Source organism: Tenebrio molitor, chromosome 5 (genome assembly GCF_963966145.1).
Source record: "Tenebrio molitor chromosome 5, icTenMoli1.1, whole genome shotgun sequence".
Classification (NCBI taxonomy): Eukaryota; Metazoa; Arthropoda; class Insecta; order Coleoptera; family Tenebrionidae; genus Tenebrio; species Tenebrio molitor.
In genome coordinates, this window is record NC_091050.1 from 24,651,272 (window position 1) to 24,677,301 (window position 26,030).

The 26,030-nt window shown below is 33.8% G+C and overlaps 2 protein-coding genes across 8 annotated transcripts in view; both read left to right on the forward strand.

The window, feature by feature from the left end:
* LOC138131967 (pseudouridylate synthase RPUSD2-like) overlaps window positions 1-26,030 on the forward strand; it is a 449,464-nt gene that overhangs the window by 266,356 nt on the left and 157,078 nt on the right. The gene's annotated exons all lie outside the window — the stretch shown is intronic.
* On the forward strand, window positions 8,324-9,943 carry LOC138131503 (tyrosine recombinase XerC-like). Its single transcript, XM_069048561.1, has 2 exons — window positions 8,324-8,900; window positions 8,960-9,943. Exons 1-2 carry the CDS (start codon window positions 8,518-8,520, stop codon window positions 9,753-9,755), a joined length of 1,179 nt encoding a protein of 392 aa, XP_068904662.1. The 5' UTR covers window positions 8,324-8,517; the 3' UTR covers window positions 9,756-9,943.

The window sequence follows — 26,030 nt, forward strand, 5'->3', positions numbered from 1 at the left end:
ATGTAGCCTACCGCATTTGTAATGTAAATATGTAATTATTTCGTGTTCGTTTACCGAGATACGTAACGTGAAAAGTGGTATATAATTAAATAATATATAACTTGACATCTGTCAAAGATAACTTCACAATTTACAATTAATTCATGTTTTTCAAAATTTTTGCCTAAACGAACATGAAATACGTTTTGTGCACCTCGGCCAAAAAGTGCCTTTTGTCCTCGCCTGTTTTCAAACCCAGACTCAGACGAAAAAGATGCACTTTTTGGGCCTTGATACACAAATAACTATTTTCGTGTTCGTTTCCCGAGATACATAAGGTCAAAGATAATCTTTCCCCAAACGAACACGAAAAACATCATTCAATATTCGCGCGCTGTCAGTTTTCACGTTTTCGGCCTGTTTTGTATCACTCGTGCCTCAAACTTCGGCCTCATACCTGTACAGTGATTTGACAGCCCTACTCATACATATGAAGATAACTATGTATTGCTTGATTCGTACGAACAATAAAAAATACGACGTAAGTACCTTTACCACTGCGGCCTATCCCGGCCACAGTTTGACATCACTTCACCTCACCATATTTGCACAGCAGAGCCGGATTTGTGGACAAACTCAAATCAATAGGACGAGATTCACAGTGAGCTTACTCGTACGTATCTCCACACATACAGACATTATCAAATTTTATTTTTGTTACTTACGAACACAGATTAAAGCAAAATATGAGCTAGCATGGTTAATCTCGGTAAACACGTATACGTTTGACACATTTAGAATTACCACCGTATTTCGGGTCGTCAGTTTTTTAATTCAACTATTTACGTTGTCATGCGCCTGATTATTTTGTGACGGACTAGACCATTCACTATTGCAAGTTGACTTTGCAAAGATGTTATTAACTTCTGAAAATAATTTCAAATGCCGAAGTTTTTACATAACAAAGGAGTTTTTTACAATATATGATACGCATTCTGCCTACATGACAAACAACTTACTGCCACTTTTCATATCCAGAATGGGTCGTTTTACACCCGTGAATAATTCTTTAGCAGTGGCGTTGCGTGTTTTTCATCACCTAGCAATTTACCGAGTGCCGGCTAAAGATGCCGCCGTCAAAAATCCAAACATGCTCCTTTGTAGTCACTAATTGATTTTTATACTTGGCCTACTTCCACGTAGCCTGAAGCAACTAATCTGGTAGTTTAATGATGAAGTCCTGACAGCTGTCGATTCTCAAGATATCGCAGATATAAGCTTATATTGGATCTTCTGCTTTAGAGACAAGGGCTGCGGTTAGTGGTGCCACTAGGCATGGGTTCCTCAAAACATCAAGAGATGCGCCTGGAAGTTGCTTGCTACGTGCGCGGCGATTAATTCCTCCCTTTGTCTTTCGAGTGTGTGGATGGGGATGATTTGTTGGCTACCGGTCCGGTCCCTGTTGGCATTTCCGGTTCTTAATTGGAAATAATGTTTAATCTCAACTGCAATACCACTCGCTCCAGATAAGACCAAGGGAAACTTATTTTTAGCCGCGAACAAGATTATCTCCAATCAGCAGGTAGCCAATTTGCATGTTGTTATGTAAAGTTCGAAGGCGCTCCAGTCTGCTGAAGTTTAACGAATCTGTTTTCAGTCGCCAATTGCATTATTACATTTCTTGGCAATAATAATGGCAACAACTAAATCTGATATTGATTCCTTGCTAACACTGTTAAATGGGTTCGCCGCGGATAAGGCCGCGGCCATACGATGTTTAATTAAAGTTCATTTGCAGCGCTGCACTGCAAGTCGTATTGAATTGCACGGAACAATATGCAAACTTCTCGTTTCGTGCTACGTCCGAAAGCCGGGGCACGGTTATGCGAACGCCATTAATACGGGTGTGCCTTTACATTTCAGACATGTGTCGCCGTTTCATAAAATTTTATGTAGACCGTATAATTGAATGCAGATATCCCATGCTGTGTCTTGGGTCTGGTCCCGGATCTCTCCGGATAATTGGTGACCTTTATCTCCACTAGGGAATCCCCCAGTGTTTTAAATGCTGCTAAAATTATACTTTTTCATCCGGCTCGCTGTATTTTTCTCAGTACATAGCTTTCCAAACGGAAATTAAATTTCTTGCTGAAATTGTATTTCTCTTTTGTCTTAACTTCATTAATCTTGAACGGTATATACGTTTGTATCCGTAAGTTTTGTTGATTTCTCGGTCTTTGTAACTGTTCTGCCAGATTTTTTTTCAATAATTAAAATCGTTTCCGTAGACAATCCAATTTAGAGACTTATTATAGGGAACCTTTGAAAATGTACACAGCAGTAATTAAAGTAATAAGAGACGGGTGAAAGCGGCAGCCGAGACATTTTTCAAAGTTTTGAAAACTTACTCGTTTTCATCAAAAAACGAAAACGTTAATTGTAGACATTTGTCGAGCTAACGTCTTTTGAATGACATATTTGCTAGTTTTTAAAAGGATCGCTGACAAAATGTAGAATAGACGTATTTAGCAGTATTTAGAAACTGCCATATTTAAATTTGCTGTTTAGAACCAATTGACCAATACTACAGGTTGTAAGAAATGCAGAAAGACATGGTGTTACTTACAATTCTGTGAAAGAAAAAGCGAAACCAATTTGTATAACTAGATATTATGTTTTGCTTCGACGCTAGAAACTACATACAGGGTGTTTTCGAAGTTGAGGTAAAACGTGTACGGCGGTGAAGATACAATAAGTAAATTTTTTCACGATCGGGAGTAGAAATCAACTTTTCGGATGTCAACATCGTGACAGAAGTAGAGCATTTTCTCCCTAGGGAGCAAATATTTGCAAATATTTGCTCCCTAGGGAGTTTTAATTTTTTTGACAGTTGTGACAAAAATCTAATGGGAGTTTTCATTTTTTTTTGACTGTTGTGACAAAAATCTAATTGTGTTGTCAAGGCAACTACTAATTCCATTAAATTCATCGAAAGATGACAACTCATTTGTCATCATTTTTTTATTCTTAAAATTTGAGATTTTTGTGCTGTTTCTACTCCCTACCGTGAAAAAAATAGTATATATACTTCTGGAGAGAATGCTCATTTTTCCCTCGGTGCTTTGTAGCCCTCGGGCTTAGGAAAAATCATGCATTTCTCTCCCTCAATATATAATATACTATTTTTTGAAATTTTTGAAACCGGTCCTGCTCAAATTTGCGCTGATTTGTTAGAAATTAGAATTGACAAAAAAAAATTGAGCATGGACGTTAATCAAAAATACTGTCAGAGTTGTCATCTAATTAGACGGAATAGCTTATCATTACGAAAATAAAGATCTCACAGATATGTTGTTAATGTATGGGCAACGATATCCGAATGCAGCTGCGGCGTCCAGAGAGTACGCAGAGCGATTTTCGGAAAGACATCATCCTGGGCCACCTCAGTTATTATTTATTAATCTAGTACAGCGGAGAAATAGACAGGACCGGACTCAACATTTTATAAAACAATAAAAATATACAATCAATTATCTCCGTCAATACAAACATTTTTCTAAGAAGATTCAGGCTAAAATTCTTAAGAATAATGTATGGTATCTCGTGTTACAAGGAACGCCTTAACTTCGAAAACAATCTGTATAATTATGTACAAGGAATTATAAAATTATGGCATTAATTAAAGAAATGCTTTCAAAAAAGTTCAGGTTGCTGCTTTTACTTGTTGACTTGTTCATTGATTTTTAAAGGCTATATTATTTTTGATATTATTAGATGCCATGTCATCTGACGAACTGATAAGCGGCAGATAAAGTTATTATCTCCGCTGACGAGCACCGGATAAAGTAAACTAGCTAAATCATTTGAAATTCCTAACTCACATTTCAAGAAACTCGTTTCTGAATCTGACATATTGCAAGTTGAAGTGAATAATAGTAATTTATTTAATGAGTTCGTGTGTAAATTGGGCTTTTTGTCTCACATCACAAGTGGGCCATTTTTAAACGCTCGTTTCACTCGCGTTTTAAAGGCCCACGAGTGCCAAAAAAGGCCCAATTTACACACGAACGAGTTGAATACAACGTTTTTTTGTTCGACTCCAAATCGCTTAAAATCTTTAAAATTAGCTTGACGTTTCGTTTTGACAAGTTGTGACATTTATCAAAATCCGTTCACATAGGAGAAAATTCTCAAATTCTGACAGTGTCGAACAAAAAATAAGGTTTAATCAAGAAACTTGTACATAATTGCAAAAGATACTTACTTACAAAATCTATTCAAATTAAAGCGGGTTGACAGACGAATAATTATAACAAGAAATTTCGGATTTTGTTTATACTAGTCATAGTCATAGTAGCGGTTTCTAAAACGACCTACATTAATTTCTCCGTCTACCCAATCTCCTACTTTTGAAGAAAAAATAGTATAATATTAGTCGGAGAAAAAATGTTTTTTTTTCTATTTTGCATCTATAACACAGTCAGTATAACATTCAAACGGGTTTCGAAAAGGAGGTCTTTTCGATACGCATTTCAGAAACATTTAATTAAATTTTTAATGTTGGCAGACTCATAGTGAATTGTTGCTACGTGATCACTGCATTTCATGACACTTGAAATTCAAAACTTAACAATTGTTCGTCAATTTACCAGCGTTACCAACCCTTATACAGGGTGTCTCAGCTAAGATTTTCGAGCCTAATATCTCGGTTATTTGCCAACGGATTTTTAGGAAATTTAAAATGCAGATATTTTAGACCGTGAAGGTTCAATTAGTAATAATAAAATTACCTCAAGTTAAAAAATGTAATGTTAACACATGTTTCCTTTATCGAAAATTATGCGCGATTTTTATTAGATTATTTCTTTTCATAGTAATATTTGTGTTGTTTGTTATTTCACTTAATTTATGTTTAACATGTTGATCATAGGGCCTCGATTTCTTCCAACATTTCTTAATAATTCCAGCATTCAACTGATGATTTTGTGGATAAGTATGTTTCCTTTATCGAAAATTATGCACGATTATTGTTAGATTGTTAAACATTAAAAAATAGGGGTCTACACAAACAATTAAGTAAATCAATTGTCTGAGTCAACGAAAAGATTAGATTTTGTCGTTAAAAATTTAATGTAAAATTTGAAGGTATTTAAGCAGTTACCTTTTGAAACAATTGATGATTAATTGTCAAGCAATATTTTGTACACCCTTTAAAGTCTGTCAAAATTGGGCGCACTTTATTAGAAACGTCAAATTGTGAAAATTTATTGAAAATACTCTAAAAATAGACTACAGCGGCAGAAATTTCAATATTGTTCAAAAAGGAAAAAAAAATTGCCTATGGAGAGTGTCGTAAGAACTTCAATGACACAGTTCGTTTTCTTGTGGAACACTATCTAAATGTAGGCTTTACAAAATGTAAGGTTAAGAGAGTCGTCAATTTATTTGAAGACACAGGAAGCGTACGTGAACTAAATTACCTTGCTAAAATATCCCGATCGTGTTTTAGTCCTTTATGGAAGCATCCAGTATGATAAATTACGTCCAAATGTTGTCTTTAACTTTGTAAGTGTTTGTAAGGTTAGCAAGATAAACGTCAAATATGTCACCTGCGCTTCTGCGAAAAGGGATGATCAAAATTCTGCAAAATTGTGCGTTTGTTTCATACGCGTCTACGTTTTTGCATTTGCAGCCACGTTTAACACAGTTTTTTGCTTTTTTCTTGCAAACCAGACGACTTTCTAGGACGAGTTTTTCCCTACAGCATTTTTTATTGACGATAAATTTTTTATGTAGGTAAATCTTAATTGATTCAACATTTTAAAAAGGCATGTAAAAATTACGTTTTTAAGACTTTGGTGATTGCATTAATGGGATTTTATTCTTCACCGTCTAAAATACATATCTGCATTTTAAATTTCACAAAAATTCGCTGGAAAATAACTGAGTATGTATAACTGTATATGCCAAATATAATTTTCCTAGCATTATGTTTTGAACTTTTTTAAAATTTAAAGGGCAAAATAGAAAAAATATTGTATTATACCTACTGGTTTTATAAGCCATTTTGTCGCACTTGTTTGCTGTCGCTGCGCTCCTCGTGCTCTAAAAAATGCGTGCGACAAAATGGTGCTTATAAAACTCGTATAATAAATTACTATTATTTGCTTTGACTGGTTTGTGCATCAGTCTCAGCACAAAAACTCAATTTTTGCTCCTAATAACATAATACATATACATACTATTTTTCTACTGCCTCGATAGAAAATTGGCATTTTCTCTCTCGTGTTAGAGAAAGAAATTGGCTGCTTTCGTAAAAAGGTGTCATATTGACATTCTGAGCAATGTGTAACAAGATTTATCAAAAAAATCAGTCTTTATCAACTAATATTCATTGACCTACAAGATTAATAGGACTCACTCCAGTGTTATGTTTGACACGGAATATGATTTTAATGTTGTTGACTTGGAAAAATACGCCAAAGTGACATTTTCTGTGCGTTTCTTCTGATGGTCTGATTTTGAGAAAACTTAAGGACGTGTCACTGAAATATGCTCAAAAATTTCCCGCTTGTATATTTACTGAAAGTTGTCATTGACGCGTTGAATTCTGGAAACTTTTAGTTAATTATTATCATTCAACAACTTCATATGACGAAACAGAATAAGTCCCAAATTGATAGTCTATATACGGGTTTCATCCCTGTTGTGTAAATAAACAGGAAATAACCCATAGGAGAAGTTGTAGAACATCAAAAATCTCCAACTCATATACTTTTAAATTTATTATTCCAAGAGCTTTTTACTGTTGGAATTATTTTCAGGGTCAATATAGTATTAAAGTGTTACAGTTGCCGCAAAAAATTACACTGATGTAAAAGAGTAAAATTGTTAGTAATATTGCCAAATCATAAGAATACAAAAATAGAACAGTTTCTTTTTTTTTTGAGTGGCAGTAAAAATGTGTAATACATACATAGGTATATGGATTTTTTTGCCGATAATGTATTAAACAATGATTTGTTTCTAATAACAACGTTCAAGGAAAAAGTAGTGTCGAAATGTACCGTGATAATTTTACTCGATCGAGAATTTGTTAACTCTACCTAAAGGGATTTGTTTTTGCAGAGTTATTTGCGGTGTGCGAGCTTTTACCATTTTCACGGTCGAGCACAATGGAAATTATATGAAATATTATCACACAGATCCGCGTATTTAATACATATTTGCTTATCACCCAGTTCCCAGCAAATCCATTTTTTGCCAAGATTCGGAAGAAACAATAACAGTGTGAGCCCAGAGATACGTTTTAAACGACGCTTATACACAAACAAATTAAAGTTTGTTCAAGGAATCTGGCGCTACGCGTATTTCAGCCAAATTTCAATTTCTAGCATACTTTTGCATAGTTTCTGTTTAATTTAGTAACAGCTGTCTCTACCGTGTTACATTAACAATAAGCAGTGACTGTATTTCATGTAAAACGGCATTAAACTTCTTCAGCGATGTTACGACTTTTTCTTTACCACTTAACAGATGCAGCACATTAATCAACACATTCAGCTGACAGACAAGCTTGTCGAAATATGAAAACGCGTAGAAATTGCAGCAAAAAACTTGTACAAGCACGCTTCAGTGTATTTGTACTGGCAGTAGAATGATCTTGGGAGCTTCTACATCGCGCTTTTATAGAAAAATCTGAATTCGTTCACATTAACAGGAATGCCAACTGTTCGACGTCCTAGAATGGTCCAAATATAAATGCTTCATATATTTTTTTCATTTATCGGTTATTTGGATAAAAGAAATACGATTCTGTTGTGTTCTGAGTTGAAAAATCACACGGTTTTATGACAACATAAAAGACATATCTTTTGATGAAGTATGAAAATTGATCTCACTTTCGGTTAGACTGAAAGTTCAAACTTATTGAGTTGTACAAAATTTTATTGAATATTGAAGGTCTACCCTTATCTCGTTACAACCAATGTAGAATGCCGTTTGAAGAGATGAGGTCGATATTCGATCGGCTGAAAAAAATTTTGATATATGAGCCGCATACTTGAACAAATATATCATTTTTACCTCGGTAATAAACAACTGCAATAAAAAGAAAACTTAAGAAAGGGAGAAGCTTTAAGGAAAATTTAAAACAAAAGTCGAACCAGTCAGTCGATAAGTGGATTAGTTTCTTATCTTTCGAACTAACCGATCTGAATCTTCGCACTTGCGGGATGCATAACATTGGTTGTTCTTCCGTGAGTACCGAATCCGATTGATTACGAAATCTGTTTATCGCGCAACACAACACGAAGGGCAACTAGAAACACCGTTTTTTCTGTTAGTTATTATTAGCATATAATATAGTATTTTACATTACAAGCCAGGTAAAATGGTTTTTACTGGCGAATGGAGGATATAACTGACGAGTCGAAGACGAGTCAGTTACCTCCTTGAGCCAGTAAAACCAGTTACCTGGCGTGTCTTGTATAATATTTTATTTGTTACTAAATTGTAAACAACTAAATAAAATTAAAAATGATCAAATTCTGTTTTCTTCCAAATTATTGCTCAAAACTCAGAAACCTTAGAAGTACAATTACTATGACAACGCGCCGTTTGTTCAAATTGTTTATTTCCGTCAAGATTTTTTCTCAAATGAACGTGCCAGAAGAAATCAAAAAGGAAGCTATAAACGTGGCTTCCAGTTTACTGCCAGCGAAGTCTTTAGCAAGATATGAACGAGAATATGAAGAATTTAAAAATTGGCAGAAAAACAATAACGTAACTGGTGTAACGGAAGACGTTCTTTTGGTGTATCTTCACCAACTATCAGACAAATTTAGCCCCAATTCTTTGTGGTCGAAATGGTCCATGTTAAAAAGCTGCCTGGAAATTAAAGAAAATGCTGAAGTTCGCAGGTTTGTTTTCCTATTACAGACGTTGTCAAAAAAGTGATATTTTAACTTGACATTTGTAGATTTCATAAGGTAATTGCTTTTCTCAAGAGAAAGAATGAGCGTTACGTGCCGAAGAAGGCAAGGGTTTTAACAAAAGAGCAAGTGGAAAAATTTCTTGTTGAAGCTCCTGATGACTATTGGTTGTTATATAAAGTGATTACAATTTTTGGAATTTTTGGTGCTTGCCGGTGTGACGAGCTTCTCTCGTTGACGGTGAAGGACGTAGAAGATGTTGAGAAATATATTATCGTCACTTTACGGAATACAAAGAATTTAACAACAAGGAGATTTACAATCACAGATGAGGGCTGCAGTTTTCAACCTTGTGTTTTGTACAGAAAATATGCAGCTCTTCGTCCTCGTCAAGCAGACCAATTACGTTTCTTTTTAACCTACCGTAATGGCAAATGTATTTCCCTCAATGTTGGCCAGCACACTATTGGCGGTGTACCGAAAAAAATTGCAACATACTTAGGGCTACAAGAACCTGAATTATACACAGGTCACTCATTTCGCCGATCAGCAGCAACAATGGTTGTGGATGCAGGTGGAGATATTTTGACACTAAAACGTGTGGGAGGATGGAAAAGTAGTGGAATTGCGGAAGGTTATGTGGATGATTCTATCAATAAAAAAATTGAAATTGCGAAAAAAATGTTTCCTGGACGAAAGTCAACAGATGTGGCTTCCACTTCGGGAGGTTCTACAATTAATTGTCCAATGACGAGCGAATTCACTTCCGCTTCAGGAATGTTCGACATTAGCGGAAATTCTAATTGTACATTTAATTTTAATTTGTATGAAACAAAGAAATAAAAATGTTCAAATGTTAAAAACGCTACTATCCTTTCCAAATTTCAAATTTCTCTACTAACTTGTTAAATTCATAACTGGTCTGCTGTCAATTTAACGCTACTAGCCAGTTAAAATGACTTTTCAACGTCAAGTGACAGTTCGAATAAATGACGTTTACAATTTAGTAACAAATAAACTTTTTTTCACGATCGGGAGGAGAAATCAACTTCTCGGATGTCAACGTCGTGACATTTTCATTTTTTTTGACAGTTGTGAGAAAAATCTAATTGTGTTGTCAAGGCATAAATCTCAAAGACTACTAATTCCATTAAATTCATCGAAAGATGACAACTCATTTGTCATTATTTTTTTATTCTTAAAATTTGAGATTTTTGTGCTGTTTCTACTCCCTACCGTGAAAAAAAATAGTATATATACTTCTGGAGAGAATGCTCATTTTTCCCTCGGTGCTTTGTAGCCCTCGGGCTTCGCCCTCTGGCTACAAACCGCAACCTTAGGAAAAATCATGCATTTCTCTCCCTCAATATATAATATACTATTCATCTATAAACATAATATTTTGCATTAATTCTATTTAGATACTTACCTCCGGTTTAATATTTCAAATGAGATAGTGGCGATCCATTTTCTGGATTAGAAAGAGAAATGTTGAGGCCCGCATCTTGGTGATGACTATTAGTCGGCCATTTTAGTCCTGCTAATAGAGCATTTGAAGTAAGTACAAAATCGTCCATCCTGGACAATTCGTATCGTGATAATGAGTTTAATAATCCAACAAAAAGTGTTTAAAACTATGTATTTTGAACGTAAAGTGATATCGTATGGTCAAGAGCGAAAATATCGAAAACGTGTAGTGCGGCTGAACATGATTCCACATAACCATAAACTAAGATTCACATAAACCTAATTTGGAATTTGCGAATTACATGGTTATTATACTGTCTATGGGAGGGCAGTTGGGTCAAAGATTTGTAACTGCGACTCATTCGTGTAGAAACCGTTCTCAATCCAAAACCATTTTTGATCTGTCTGAAACTGAAACATATGCTTACTTTTATTTGTTAGTTCATGCCAATTCATGTTGGATGATCCAAGTTAAACCAAGTCTTCAAATCTTTCGTTTTTCACCCTTAACCATAAATCTTTTAAATCATATGGTAATTTGTTAGAATTCTAACTGATATTAAAGAAACCCAACACATTTTAACTTACTGCAGAATCAGGCTATTCAAAATCAAAGAAATTCCTTTTCGAGAGGATTTCCCTTGCCATTCAACGTGGAAACGCTGCAAGCATTTCAGATTCCGCCTTATTAGCGGAAATGTTTGTATTGTAAAACAAAAATATGTATTATTATTATGTACTTCATACACAACCTAATAATTTTAATTGTAAATAAGATTTTTTTAATAAAAATTCCTGGGAATCCCGAATTTAATACGATTTTGGCCGGATCAAGGCGACTATTAGAAAATTATGTTCCACATATTTTCATTACACCTGTATGTTAATACTGTAATTTGAGTTTTAGACGAGGGATTTTTCATTGAAAAAGTTAAAAAAAAATTGTTGGATATTAGCCCATTCGTCATTTCAACTCTTAAATTTCATACGCTGTCTAAAGATTGTCTGAGTTGGTCATTTTTTAAGTGTACATTGACTGGACTATTTATGTTGTTTATGCCGGCGCTACACGATGCGTCATATAACATCCAACGTTGAACACATGGTAGTTTGACGCTTCGTGTCGCTGTTGTACATATGACAAGTGACGAATACCAACTGTCCATCGTTGGCATATTCAAGAACTTGGCCATATTTTTGTCCCGCGTTAATGGATACTTCCAACGTCGGTTGTAGCATGGTACTAGATTCAAGGAGAGATTGGCTTTTTGATCGTGAGCCATTATTGCTCTTTATTCGGGGAGAAAATTTTCTAATTGTAGCACGAATATTTGTCACATGCTGCAGGACTGAATTAGAGCTAACGTCGTATGCCAACATTGGTTCCAACGCTGAACGCATCGTATGGCGCCGGCTTTACAAGGAAGGTTACTTTACCGTACTTCGTAGTCCGTACCAAATTACAATCTCTCACAAAAAATTAACTGCTAAAATGTATATTTAAGGGTTGAAAGCACTCCCATAAAATTGCGGCTTTATTCGTTTTTTCCCTATATCTAAAAAATCAACAGATATAGGCAATAAGTTCCCATGGCAAAGATTTTCATTTTTTCACGCTGTACAAGAGTGTGTAAAGAGAAAATGGAAAAATACAATTTCAAAATATTGTGTTTTCCAAGAAGGCACATTTCTTTTACCTACTTACACCAATTTGTTTCTATTCATACTGATAATTTTTGAAGTTAATTTTTCAAACAAATAAACGAGAAAAGCGGTATTTCTGTCATTTAGGCATGAGACGTGCAGCCTCCCTTATTGAGAGCGATAAGTGTCATTTATCCCACGGGATTAGATAAATATAAATACATTCATCTTCAAGCGGTCGAAAATCGTGCCTTTGTGTATCTCTATAGAAACGGTTGAAGTGGCTTTTTTTGGTAACCTAACTTGAAACACTTCAAGTCCTAGGAGTTGAAACATCCACAGTTGACAATTGACAATTTTGCTCATCAACAAAACAAGCTTTCGATGAAAACAGAAAATTATCCAGAAAAACCAAAAAAAAATAAATATATCTGAAATACGCGTGTTAATTTTGACCAGTGGAAGAACTCACCAATTTATGAAACTTTTTTTTCTGTAAAATTTTGCAAAATTCGCAAGAGTTTTCCAAGATCTTTTGCTTCTCAATTTTTACCAAACGAGTCGTTTTGTGTGATTAACTAGTCTCCATTTTTTTTTTGTAACCATGAGAATTTTTATTTTAATTAAAACAATTGTGGAATTCCCTATTCATTTTTGCCTAGTTTATTTCATTTTTTCTATAACAATGTAACTTTTTTGATAAGGCTCCGTTTCTATCACAACAGAAAATTTTCGCCCATACCCATGGGGAGTATACATTTTGATGGCTAATTTATTCTAAATTTTAAATCAATTTGTAAAGCTTTTTCGAAAAAAATTCAAAGAGAAAAAACGTTTAATTTAACAAGCTCTGCTACGTGTTAAAATTAACACATTTATATGCATTTATATGAAAACGAGCAAGTTAATGTTAGTTTTCGAGATTTAAAATCGAAAAAAAATCCCTATTTTCAGGGGGCGCTTTCAACTCTTTAAATAAGCATTTCAACAGCCAATTCTTTTTGTGAGGGTTTACGCTTTGGTGTGGATTACAAAATAAAAAAATCGACCTAGTTTTCGAGGGTGCAGAAAGGTAACTTTCCTTGTTAGCGAACTACGAAAGAGATACGAATAAATAATCTTTTTTTAAATATTCAAATCGGCAAAATTTTCAGAGCCGGTGGGTGTGTCAAGATAAATCTAGATTATTGCCGTTTTTGTCGACATTTCCAACATCACAAACTATCCCCTAATATATTTTGTCGTGCAAAATACCGTTAACCATGTTGTTATGTTTGAATAAACAATGACTTCTCAGGTAAGGGTCGGTTTGCGTCTTGGGCCGCGTTCTCCCCATATAAACCCAACGATACCCGCGTCTGAGAATCCATTAAAGCGAAATTTGGAAAGCGCGGTCCTTCAAATTGGCCATAACTGATTAATATTTGAGCGGGTCACGACCATCCCGGATGTATGTAATGTTTCCGTAACGTTTTCGTTCGACTGGGGGTTTTCTCACTGTAATTTTTGGGTGTCTCCCCTATTCTATTGATTTCCTGGCCTTTGAAGTTGTAGGGGTTGTAGCGTGAGTCGTGCCCGAACCATTCCGGCCGCGATCAGTCTATCTCTACGTTTGTTTTCCTACACAAATTATGTTAAAATCTCCGCTTGTTTGCCGGGCAAATAGAGCCAGCTTTGCTGCATCCGGAATGAAACTTACCTAAATTGGGGATGAACAAATCATCCCTTTCGACTTATTGAACGCAAGAGAAAGTTGGCTGCAGCTTTCTTCCTGCATTATTTGCAAGGATCAAGGAATCACGGTCCAGTTGTTCTTCCTTTCCAAGTTTCTCGGTGCAGTTTCAATTATTTTTAGGTGGAGCTTGTTATGATTTGTGAAACTGTTACATTCCAGACTTTTGATTTTTATTACTGACAAAAGCTAAATTGTCAACTCAGCATCCGCCGTTACCTGGTTTGGTAATGGAAATTTCTGGTTCAGGAGCTAAATCAAAATTTTCACTAGTTTTCCGACTGCGTCAACAGAGAAAGACAACTGTGATTTCTTCAAATCTGTTCCGTTGTTGTGATAAAGACAATTGGATTATATTTTTGTTTGGTCAGGTCAGATCATTTTTTTTTTCTAATACCTATATCATATATTTTTTCACTTATATTTGAATCGCTGATTGCAAGTCAGTGAACTGAAATTTTGAGACACGCAAAAAATGTTTTGTTTTTTTTGGGAACTTGCGTATGATAATTGAAGGAACTTCAATCAAAATTCAAATGCATGTTGAAACACTATCTTTTTCAGCAGTATTTCAAAATACTTGCTTTAATCGCTTAAGACCTACTGATTTTTCAAGTCATAATCACGAAATGCTAGAAAACATGACTTGTATCCTTTCTGCAATCAGCGATTCATTTACTTTTTAATAAATTTTCAATGGCACGAAGTAGTTAACTACATCATGCGTTTATTGTTCTTGGTTTCTAAAGTCTCTTAAATTTTTCGTCTTAAATTGTACCATTGTAATGTAACGATAAGGATGCTCTGAAGTTGCTGCGTTACTTGAGAAATTAACAGTTTTCTAAAAGCAGTTTTTATTACTTATAATAGAGCAGTAGCTTGTATATTCTTAGTAGTAACTTATACATATATTCTTATTTTTAATCATTGTTTATAATCCCAACAATCCTACTTGTACGAGACTGTTTTGGTAATTTGTTAAAGCAAACTATTCTTCGTCATGATAGTATGCCAGAAGCACGACCAGGGGGTCTATTCTTCAATCTCGAGTGATAAATGTCGCATGCGACATTTGTCAATTCTCGTACAATGCGCATTTAATTAGCGTTTTAAACTGGCCCAATCATGCCAAAAAAACTCCAATTTACACACGAACTCGTTAAATAAATTACTATTCACGTGGTATTCAAGAATGGACAATATTTGTAGTGTGCGACAACAACTGTTCGAGATATGTCGTATGCGACATGAACTAATCGAGATTGAAGAATACAGGCCCTGCTGTATAATAACCGGCCTGTTCATTTCATTAAAAAGGAATTGCGAAAATGTTTCCGAGAAAGAGCCAATTTGCGCCGATGAGGGCGCCACAGTACGGGCGCTTCTAAAGAATAAAAATGCGAAAAAATATGTTTAGACATAATTTTAGAGTTAAGATTGAGTACAGTAAGTTCATATTTTCTTTCTAAAACAATACTGAATACAATTGTATTTGACGGTGACAAAAACTTAAGATTAATAATATCCCCAAAAAGCGCCCGTACACTAGCGCTCTGCGGGGATCACTCAAATTACACTTTTGAACAGGCCGGTTATAATACAGCAGGTCGTGGCCAGAAGAATTTTTCTCCGAAAAAAATTATTAGAACGCAATTACTACATAATTCAGTACGCCGACCGAGGGCGTATCATTATAACACTCGTGTCCGACTGGTTTCCTGTGTTTTTGGATTGACAATGATTTGATTAATTTATACCTATCAGTCAAGATTTGGTCGTAACTAAGCAACGAAGACCTTATGACGCCCTAGAGCCTGTTATTTGAAGATAATGCCCTAGGGGATTATTTCTCTAATAACGTATCGGAAAACTTTGTCATTATCATTAGGACATTAAAAAATTAAGCTCATTACGTCTGTTTCTGTTCTTCTCTGAAAAGAATATGGAGTCCTAATTACTATTTTTTTAATATCTTTGTGATAATGAAACAAACTTTACCACTCTGAATTAATCAACTTGGATTAAAATAACCTGCGGGATCGTTTTTTCTAAAGGACGTAGCTTCTCAATGAAACAACTTTATCCAAGGTAACTTTTGTTCTTATTTTTACATATTATAACTACAGTAGTTTTACTTCAGCTCTTATATTAATGAAATCCTGAGTTGGTTTTTAGAAGGAACACAAAAAATCTACACGTGGGATATGTTGAAGTTAAGGAACGGTGGAAGATATTACCAGAAATTGCTTTAAAGTTACCTAGCGGAAAACTGAACTAAAAATCAAAATTATAAATTGTATCGAGTTTGGCATGAATTTATAAACAACATATCCTTCAAGAGGGACCATAAAATTGAAATTTATTTTCACTGCAAAGGTCTAAAGGTTTTCTAAACTATTCATTTTTATGCCCAAGGAAATGACACGTTAAATTCTCAAAGAAATTGGATACAACAAGGTTGATACTTTACCGGAAATTTGTTCCAAAAAAATTCAAATTTTTTCATTGAGAATAGCATCTATAAAAGCATTATCAATGATGTCATTATTTCAAAAATATGAATTAAGCTGAAAATTGCGATGAATACGAGTATGCCTCTTGTGTTGTACTACATAGTAACAGTCGTATTTAACATCAATAGCAATATTAATTTCCAACATTTAAATTTTGTAATCTAATTCCCTAGTTCTATGGTTTTAGTTCCTTGTCAATTATCACATTACAATAAAGAAATATGTTCAAAAAAAGAACCTTTCAAAAAACAAGACATTTCCTAAAAATTAAAAAAAAACATATTTTTGAAAACTATTATCTAATAGACAGTGATTTGTTTCTTTATTTGTCACTTTCACTACCATTAGAAAATTATTTTAGTAGAACTTGAACATCTCTTCACGGATTTTGGAGTTTGGACGAACAGTATTATATATGACATAAATCTGACAATTTATTTTTGAGTAATACCCCTGAATTTCGGGTATAATCTATCGACGTCTGTTGTTATTAATTTAAATTATTGAGTTAATCTGTCTGTTGATAGAATTCATGCAGAATTTGCCAAACATGTTGGCATCATCGAGGTGATAACTTGTACAACTTCAACGGTATGTACTACGTATGACAAGACTTATTTTTGCAAGAACACTAAATGTGTAAAATATTTCTTAATTGTTTTGAATAAACTTGCATAAGTTTATTTTGAACTGACGTTTGGCAACCCTAAATAATGCACATCACTTCCAACATTAAGTAGCCCTAATAATTGTCATCAGCTGATACTTTCATCACGTGCTACTGTATTTTTGATTTCAAACTAGAAACTTATTTTTTTGTACTAAAACAGGCTTCTTCGTTGGCAGTTTATCTTGTCCTGAAATTTATGCCCCTTTAGTTTCAAAATGCAAATATGCATTTTCCGCTGGTTCATCTAGCACGAAATTATTCTTGCTTGCAAAATGCTACACTTATGATTTATACGGAATCTCGTGCAATGTGTGAGTTAAATGGTACGTCATGAAATAACTAACAAACACATTATTTTTACACTGAGCATGATATCTTCTTTGGCAGATATTTCAATTTTGATATTTTTATGTGTCGATGTAGACAGAAAAATCCTCTTTAGTACCTTTAACTGCAACTTTCACTATCGAATGGATCAGTAACCAGGGATAAAAATGAAATTTATGTTCCTGTTAATGTGTTACTAAGTCGTTTTAAGCGTATCGTATTAAAAGGTAGCGTGTAAAATTTATTCGAACACTATACAAACATGACATTCTAATTACCTGTAGTGGCTCCAACACAGATGTCTAATAGATAAGGGTAAATACGTCAAAGTTTCTTACACGACATAAAGTAATTTACAGGAACAGGAAAAATAAAATATAACGTAATAATTACAGTAATTTTTGACTGTGGAAATCTTTATAAACATTAGAGTATAACAAGTTTCTGCTTTGGTTTTTTTTTTTGTTTACACAGATACCACAACAGAAAGTATTTTTGTAATATTTTGTGTATATCGCGTGTCAAATTATGTTAAAACATCTGGTCAACTCGATTAGGTGGATTAAAATCGACTTCTTACAACCATGTCCGAACATAATGGATACATTTGAAACATTTTTATATCGTCTTGGCTTTACTTTATGGAGACTGAAATAGATGAAACTGAAGAACGACCCAAAAAGATGAGAATAGTAACATGTTATGTAATTGTAACAACCAAAGTCTACAACTTAAGTGAATATTTGAGAAATGGGTCATTACTTATTCGTATCCCACCTCCACCCGGCGGCACGGCAATTTTGCCGGAGTACATACACTATTACGGATATTACTATCAAGTAATAGTGCAGTGCTTATCAACATAATTACCGGCGTCTCGCCTCCGCATTTTGACTTTGTTGTGTATTATGTTCTGTGTCAATGTTAAGGAACTTCCTCACGATGTGACATGAGTATAATAATATACCTTTTTGAATTTCAACTACCAATGTGTTATCTTTATCTAAATCCAGAATTTTTAAATTTTTAAAAAGAGATTGCGGTACTAGATATTAGATATCAGAATTATTTCATCTTCACAAAACATGGAAGTAACTTTTCTAATTGGCAATTTCATTAATAAAGACCACAGTTCAGAAAAACTTTAATATTTTTAGTAACAAGAGAATAAGTGGAGGCAAGTTTGATTTTAATTTTAACTTTCACGTGAAGGTTTAGTTCAATCTAGACATAAATAAAATTAGAGTGTCTGTCTGTTAATTTTCGAAAATTTTAGTATTTGCGCTATAGTGAGCTCACACGCTTATTTTTGTTTCGTCGATTTTCATCTAAAAAGCGTTGTACCATGTCACCTCACATCTTATGTTTTTTATGTTGTAATCCTCAGAAGTTAATTTTTAATTTAATTCATACATTAATTCTAAGGTATCTGCCTGATTTCTTATAATTTATTAATTATTTGTTAATTTAATTTGTTAATTTACTAGGTTAGATAGGTTGCCTTTTTAAAACGGACTTAAATTTAGTGTAGCTACTTCTTTTTCTTTCATAACCTTCCAATTACTGCTGGAGAGTTCAAACAGAGAATTACACGAACTTTCAATAATAAAACTTCAACTTGATATTGATGTTGTCAGATTTGTTAACATACGCGAACAAACCACAGGTACAAGGTAGTTTTAATATAAAGAAATATGCAATTAACATTATTCTTTTCTGCGTTTTGATAAGTTGTTGTCTTTCTTTAGTTTTGAGAAGCTATCTTTCATTATGATTTGAATTATTTATGGTTAAGAAAATTCCTGACATCTATCTGATAGGGAGCGTCTAAGATATTTTTCTCGAAATTCGAAGTCGGGCCGCGTATCAACACAGCAATAAAGCTTAGACAAAGCACCAGGAGTTCGTTCCCTACCAATAATAATGGACCAAATAGACAATGCATTTGGCGAGGATTATTCCAGATCCTTCAGTTCGGATGGGTTACTTGTTCTGTTTCGACTTTTCCATTATCGGAATTCCAATACTGCACTTTGATATAATTATATGTACGTTATTTTAAGCAAAGACGTTGTTTCCGAACTGCTTTTGCTTTGATGGCATTCCGAAGAAGATTAAGCGTAATACCACACTATCGAATAATAATCCGAAATATCCCGGAACTCTGGCGAGCTTCAAAGTCTAAGCAACAAAAAAGCACCGTAAGAACCGTGGCATGTTTTCGAGCCACTTTTAAACGTCGTTATTGATTTTAGAGGTGGGACGAAGTTCAGTTTTAAAGCTTTCCGGAAATTTTAACCTAGTTCAACAACGTCGAATTGAACTGTATCTCCGGTACAAAAAGGAAAAAAAATTGCATTTGGGTTCTGTCAGTTCTCGTAGAATTTTAGACGTTAATGTTTGGAACGAATCCCAAGTGCACATTGCCGTTACATTATAAAAGAACTCGGAGATCTTAAAGCGACAGCCCCGGATGAACTTGTCCAAATGTCAGACGAGATCTTTTAATGGCAGAAGAATAAGAATTTTAAACGCGAGTACTGAGGTCAGTATCGATCAAGGGATTGCCGTCGACATCTATATTTGATCCAATATGGACTCGTAAAATATGTTTCGTCGGTGATTCTGACACTTTGGTAGCAGTAAAAGCTAATGAAGCATTTCTCTCAGTATTCTGTGCACTAACTCGACTCCCTCTCCACAAGTCAGAACCAAACGCAAGTGAGGTAACTAGTCCTTACAGATTATTGCATCCACGATCTCGACCTCTCATAAAACTCGTAAAGATTTTTAGCCACGAGTATTTCGGATCGTCGAAAATTACTCATACTCATTACGGGACTGCGGTGGTTTTCCGAGGCGATTAACACATTCCACTCCACACTCGATGTACTCCTTGGTTTTGTAACTCCTAAAAAATGTTTGCAAGACGTAAATTCCAGTTTCCGATTAGGTGTACCATTGAAACTTTCTCGAGTGTGTGGAAAACCCGAGGGTATACGAAAATATTGAACTATTTATCCCCCGAGCAGTGAAAATTCAGTTTTAGAACTTCTATTATGTACCTGCAACCGAAACGTTTACTGCTCTCAGGCTGACACTAAGTGCATTTTTATGTAGCCCTCAAAAGCACGATCTGCTAATTTCGCGGCATCATTAAAAACTATTTTCGTCTGAAAATTACTGAAGGTTTTATCTGCTCCTTTATCTGATTCTTTTACAAGTAATAAAGTTTCGCAGTTTGCTCGTTTCGCCCTTTATCGAGGCGCACAGTTACAGTTTTGTTTATTTCATAGTATATATAAGAAAAGAAATTTGGCGCTATGTATTCGTTGAATGCCGGATTCGGGGCTTCATCTCATTTCGCCGTATGTAGGGTTAATTCGATCATTTTATTTTTCATTGTTTGTGGAACATGTCTGGTATAAACGTGACATGTACCGAAATAAAGTCTAACAACTGTTGAGTCGTTTTCGTCAAAGATGTCTGTCTGCTAAGCACGCTCTTACATTTAATATTTGTGTGCCAAAAAGTTCAGTCATATTTTTACTTTTAAATTTGTGTGACATACGCAAGACAACGTACATATCATAAGTTATTAATGTGTTTTAAGAAATTAAACTTTACAAACGTCACTTCAAAAAAAGTATTGTAACATTTTTTGATATTTCAATTTTGATTGGGCTTTATATTTCAATTACGAAATTAATTTTGAACAAACAAATTTTGCAGATGTTTACGCGTTTACACAAAATAAGTAATAACGATATCACACAGTACTTTTTTAGTTTTTTTATGAACAAGCGTTGTTTTCTTTTGGCCAAAAATCATAACTAAGTACTATCGAATAGCAAAAAAAAACTGCTACAGTATGTTACTATAGACACTTCCAAAAGTCACATTTTTTATGGAGTTTTGGAAGTGTCTAAAGCAACACCATGCACCAGTTTTTTTGCTAGTCGATAGTACGGTGTGATCAAGAATGACTGAGTCTGTTGGTTACAATGAAATTTGGCAAACTTAAAAATTTACCATGAAAGATTCATTTTTGTAATAGCATAAACATAACCCGTATAACCAAAAATGTTTTTAATGTCGTCTTAAGTTAAAAAATCCGGTCAGTGCCACTCACCAGATAAAAAACACCAGTACTTTTCAATTGTTTCATTGCCAACAGACTCAGTCATTATTGATCACGCCGTACATACATTGTTTTGCCTTTATTCGAAGGTGAAAATAACAAGACCAGATTTTTTTATCAGCTAAATTTTTCAATTTTACGAAAACTTTTTGCTTTGACAATTTTACGAGTTGAATTTGGGCATTTTTATTCTGGTTAGGCCCGGAGCTTTAGCTCGAGGGTTAACTTTTAAATTAAAATGCCCAAATATCAACGAGTAAAATTGTCTAAAGCAAAAAAGTTTAGGTGAAAATTAGGAAATGTATCAAAAATTAGGTCGTGCTATTTTTGGCAAGATTAATTCCAGAATACAAACTTTAACGTTATAAGACAGTTATTATTATTAAAAACACAATTATTAAAAAAATTTGAGAATCTGACAGGAGTAGCATGCAATTTTAATCATTTTTGACAGATGACAGAGTAGTAGGACGTTTTTATCGCGATAAACATTTTTGATTGGATGAAAGAAAGCGCTGTGATTGGCTGAACACGCACGTCTAATATACATGGGAATTATTCAGAAATAAATATTTCAAAATTTAAGCGTATATGGTTTTGTAGCTTTTGTTTTGTCCCTCATTGTTTATTAGTTGGACCTCGACATGAAGGAATTAGGATTATACGGAAGGATGAAGGAATCTTGCAGAAATATTTTAATTTAACAGAAGTTATCTCATTTTCTTCTCAATATAAAGTTGACTCAAGTTGCAAAAAACCACTTGGCATTTGCAACAGCACTTTTATGGCATTAGTCATTTGAAATTACTTTAAAACTGTACTTATATGGAAAATATCCAACTCAAACTATGATTTTCTGGTTCCTTTGTGCCTTTATTTGGTTCAAAAATATGAAAAAAATGCTGTTGCAAATGATAAGTGGTTTTTTGCAACTTGAGTCAACTTTAGATACATAATATCCACTCAACTCTTTGACACGCTCCATTTCTTTTAACTCTTTTGTTTTATATTATCTGTGCGTGTAGCTACTACTGTACAATGAACCACAAGTAATTGACATAATATCACTGAGATTCTGTTTTGAATTGTTGTTTTACATTGTTTCAAAAATTGAAATTGATTTTTTACACGCGAAGATTTTTTGAAATTTAATTTTACTTAAATGAGGTGGAAACTTTGTTCAACTACTTCCTCCAACGTAATGCCAGTCTATTTATACATTTACATTTTTTGATGATTGTCAGCTGTTAACGATTTTTTTTTCTAATAATTCCAACATTTTGGTTACTGTAATTAGTTGCGTTATCTAACACGGGATCTCCTACAGCAATGTTGTCAATCATTTAATGATTTTCACCAAATAAGCCAAGAATTTCATTCAAAAAACAAATAAAAAGTGTGACATACGTTCTTTTCATATAACATAACATAACTAACTCTAATTAGTTACATTACAAATCACGATTTATTTAGATCTTACCACCAAGAGCTTAGGTAAGCATGTACATACTTGCAGATACCTACAGTTAGTTACAGGTGTGTTTAAACAAATATTGACACAATATTTTATATCTGCTAAATTTAGTTGTCTACAGAATATTTTAATTCACCCCAGGAACACTGATCTGTTTATTTTATAAACAATATTAAGACGCAGTCTACATTATAACAACTGTAACACCTGTATTTAACAACCGAGATTGTTGTTAGTTGAACACTGTGGAGTTGATTACAACTGGCATTTTCCGGTGGTAGATACATTTTTTTATCATCTTCTAATTATGTTGGACGACGAGACGTTTACACAATAAGGGTATTACCGCGTGGTTACAGGGAAGAATATAATAAGAGGAAAGTTTTTCTTTAGAATATGTGTGTCAGGGGAGCGCTTTAACCTGTGATGAAGTGTTCAGCACCGTGCGTGGAAGTGAATCTCGCTACGTCGAAACCCCCGTCGCTAGGCTCCTTGTAGTTTATGTTACACCAGGTAGCTATGGGGGATGCCACTCTGTTTGTTACACGCCGTTTAATTCGAGGTGTATATACCTGCCTCTATATAAATCCATAAGTTTGTGCGTCGTTTCTCTTGAAAAACGATATTACGTTGTTACCTATTGTTTGCTCAGTTTAGCTGTTTTAAGTGTATTCCTCACCAGGTGGGTACCCCCATGAATACCCTATGGCAACTGAATGCATCTCTTTATTTAATTGTCAATGCTGCTTTATACAGGTGTTATGGAAGTCCACGTAATAAATTTAATCACCAATAGAACTCAGTTAAAATAAACATTTTTACATATTGATCTTTTTTTAATCGAATATTTTTTTAACATTTTTCTAACCCCTAATTCCAACACTTTGCTCATGGGATAATCATCAATTGAAACGAAAAAATGAGTGAAAATGTTTTTGTGCGGTTAAAACTTTACAGTTTTTGAAGAAAAAACGATCGCTGTTCTAATACTATAGTTTGTCTAGCGAGAGATTGGTTGACATAAAAATCACTAAAATTCTATGTAGAGAAAGTTGTACCTAGCGCACGTAAAATTTTAAATATGTATATCCTTCAAGCAGTAACATTTTTGCCCTGAAATTATGCTCTAATTAATATATTCTAGTGCATTTTGTAGTGTTGGGTTACAGCCTACAATTTAAAATCTCTCAATTTCTCACTGAACGAAGTATAACAATTTTTACTGTTTTTCATTCGAGTATTTTAATCGAGTTTTAATCGAGCGGGTATGAAGTTTAGGGTTCAAATTATATTTAATTTTAACTCTTACAAATTATTGTGTCAAAATATTTGTATAAATGGAATGCTTTAATGAAATGCGACGTATTTTTTTATTTATTGCTTTGAAACAAAACTACATGTAAATTAATATGTATACATAAACTAAACAAATTAGTAACTAAAAAATGTGTTTGCAAAAAAATAATTAAAAACTCACAATGCCTTAACTTTGATTAGCCCGGAAATGATACCTATTATTATTATTTATTTCGCACATTCCTTACAAATATTTACTATGCAATTTGTCACACATTGGTATATTACGAGAATTACATGTATTTTTTGTTTTTTTTGTCATTTTTTTGAAAGCAAAGTCCATATCTTTTTTTTTGTAGTACACATTTTGCTCAGTGATGTTTTCAGTCATAGGCAGAGTATTCTGTAATATTCTGCTTATACATATTTGCGAGCAAGTAACTTTATTCATTTGGTTTTTATATTTTGTAATTATGTACCTGTTGCGAGAATTGATGAAACATTAATTGATTAGGCTGCGAAAAGATCTTTTAAAATAAGATATTTTTTGCGAAGATTGTCATTTAGTATACGAATGTGCATCTATTTACTTTGCAGGAAAATTTGCCAAGTTTTGCACATACTCGTACATAATGGATACCCATTCTGATAAATTGTAAATTTTATCGAATATTTTGGAATATTTTACCGAAACCGCATGAATAACATTTAGCAATGCAAAATGTGTGTTATCTTTTGAGGTCTATTTTAAATTAAATTGAATTTTCCAGGTGGGACATATTCATATTGTTAATCAAATGTTAATTTTAAAAACAGATAATTTTATTGTAATTCATTAACCAAATTTTAAATCTGCTAATTGAAGGGAATTATTAATTTATTTTAGGTTCTGCCGATTTGACGCAGCATAATTGTGCAGACACATAGGTAGATGAATTCTTTAATTATTGTGTGCATGTGCACCGATTTTCAATTACTATTTCTGCATCCAATTAGGGCGAAATGACTATGATTATTTTAAATTACTATTTGCGCAAATAGTTAAATCCCTCTAATTTTCAACATAGTGTGTGACATACTACCAATAAGACTACTTTTTGCTTTGTTGATTTTGCCAGTTTGTTGTTCTCTAAACTAACTTGAAATCAACTACCTATGGAGGTGGCTAGGTATTTACATTTCGGAAGATGTTGTAAATTGTGACACTTATTAATTTTTAATTTTTTCTACACAATTCGTGTTATTACGGGTAGCATTGAATTCAACATACAATGCGGTATAATTGGTTGATTGCTAAAGCCACCACAAGAGACTAGACATAATTAAATACATAATGTGTGAGTTGAAATTAAACATTTAATTATGGGATGAATTACAGTGACAGTGTTGAATTACATAGTTGAGATTAGTAAGTGTGTTATCAATCATAATTACTATATCAGTTAAATTTCGTGTGATTTAAATGCAGCAGTCAATACAATCGGCGATTATTCGGATTGTCAGTTGTTGTTGCAGTTACAGCAGGAAGATATATTTCGAGCAGTTGAATGAAAACCAAATTCGTAGTATTTGCTGTAATAGGCCGTGAATTCGTTCTTAATATGTTATGCAAGAGAAGTCAACAGTCGGAGATATTTTTTCACCACCAAAATCACAAAGGGCGTTTCAAAATGAAAATCCATTCGTCGTTGTGCCAAATCAATTTGTAATGGTCTAGCATCTCTATAAATATTTTGTTACCAGGCCACTAACACGTGGGTAAATTCATAGGATTAAGCTCTCCAATTCTTTGTTATTCAGTTAAAAAAAGCAGCCGTTGTGTCTTTGGCGTTTCCGAGAAATTTTTATGCGACA

What these genes read in the sequence shown, in the direction of transcription:
- LOC138131503 (XM_069048561.1), top strand. Translation starts at nt 8,518, where the DNA reads ATGATCAAATTCTGTTTTCTTCCAAATTATTGCTCAAAACTCAGAAAC. An exon ending in GAAAATGCTGAAGTTCGCAG is followed by an intron (nt 8,901 to 8,959) that starts GTTTGTTTTCCT and finishes TGACATTTGTAG; the next exon opens with ATTTCATAAGGTAATTGCTT.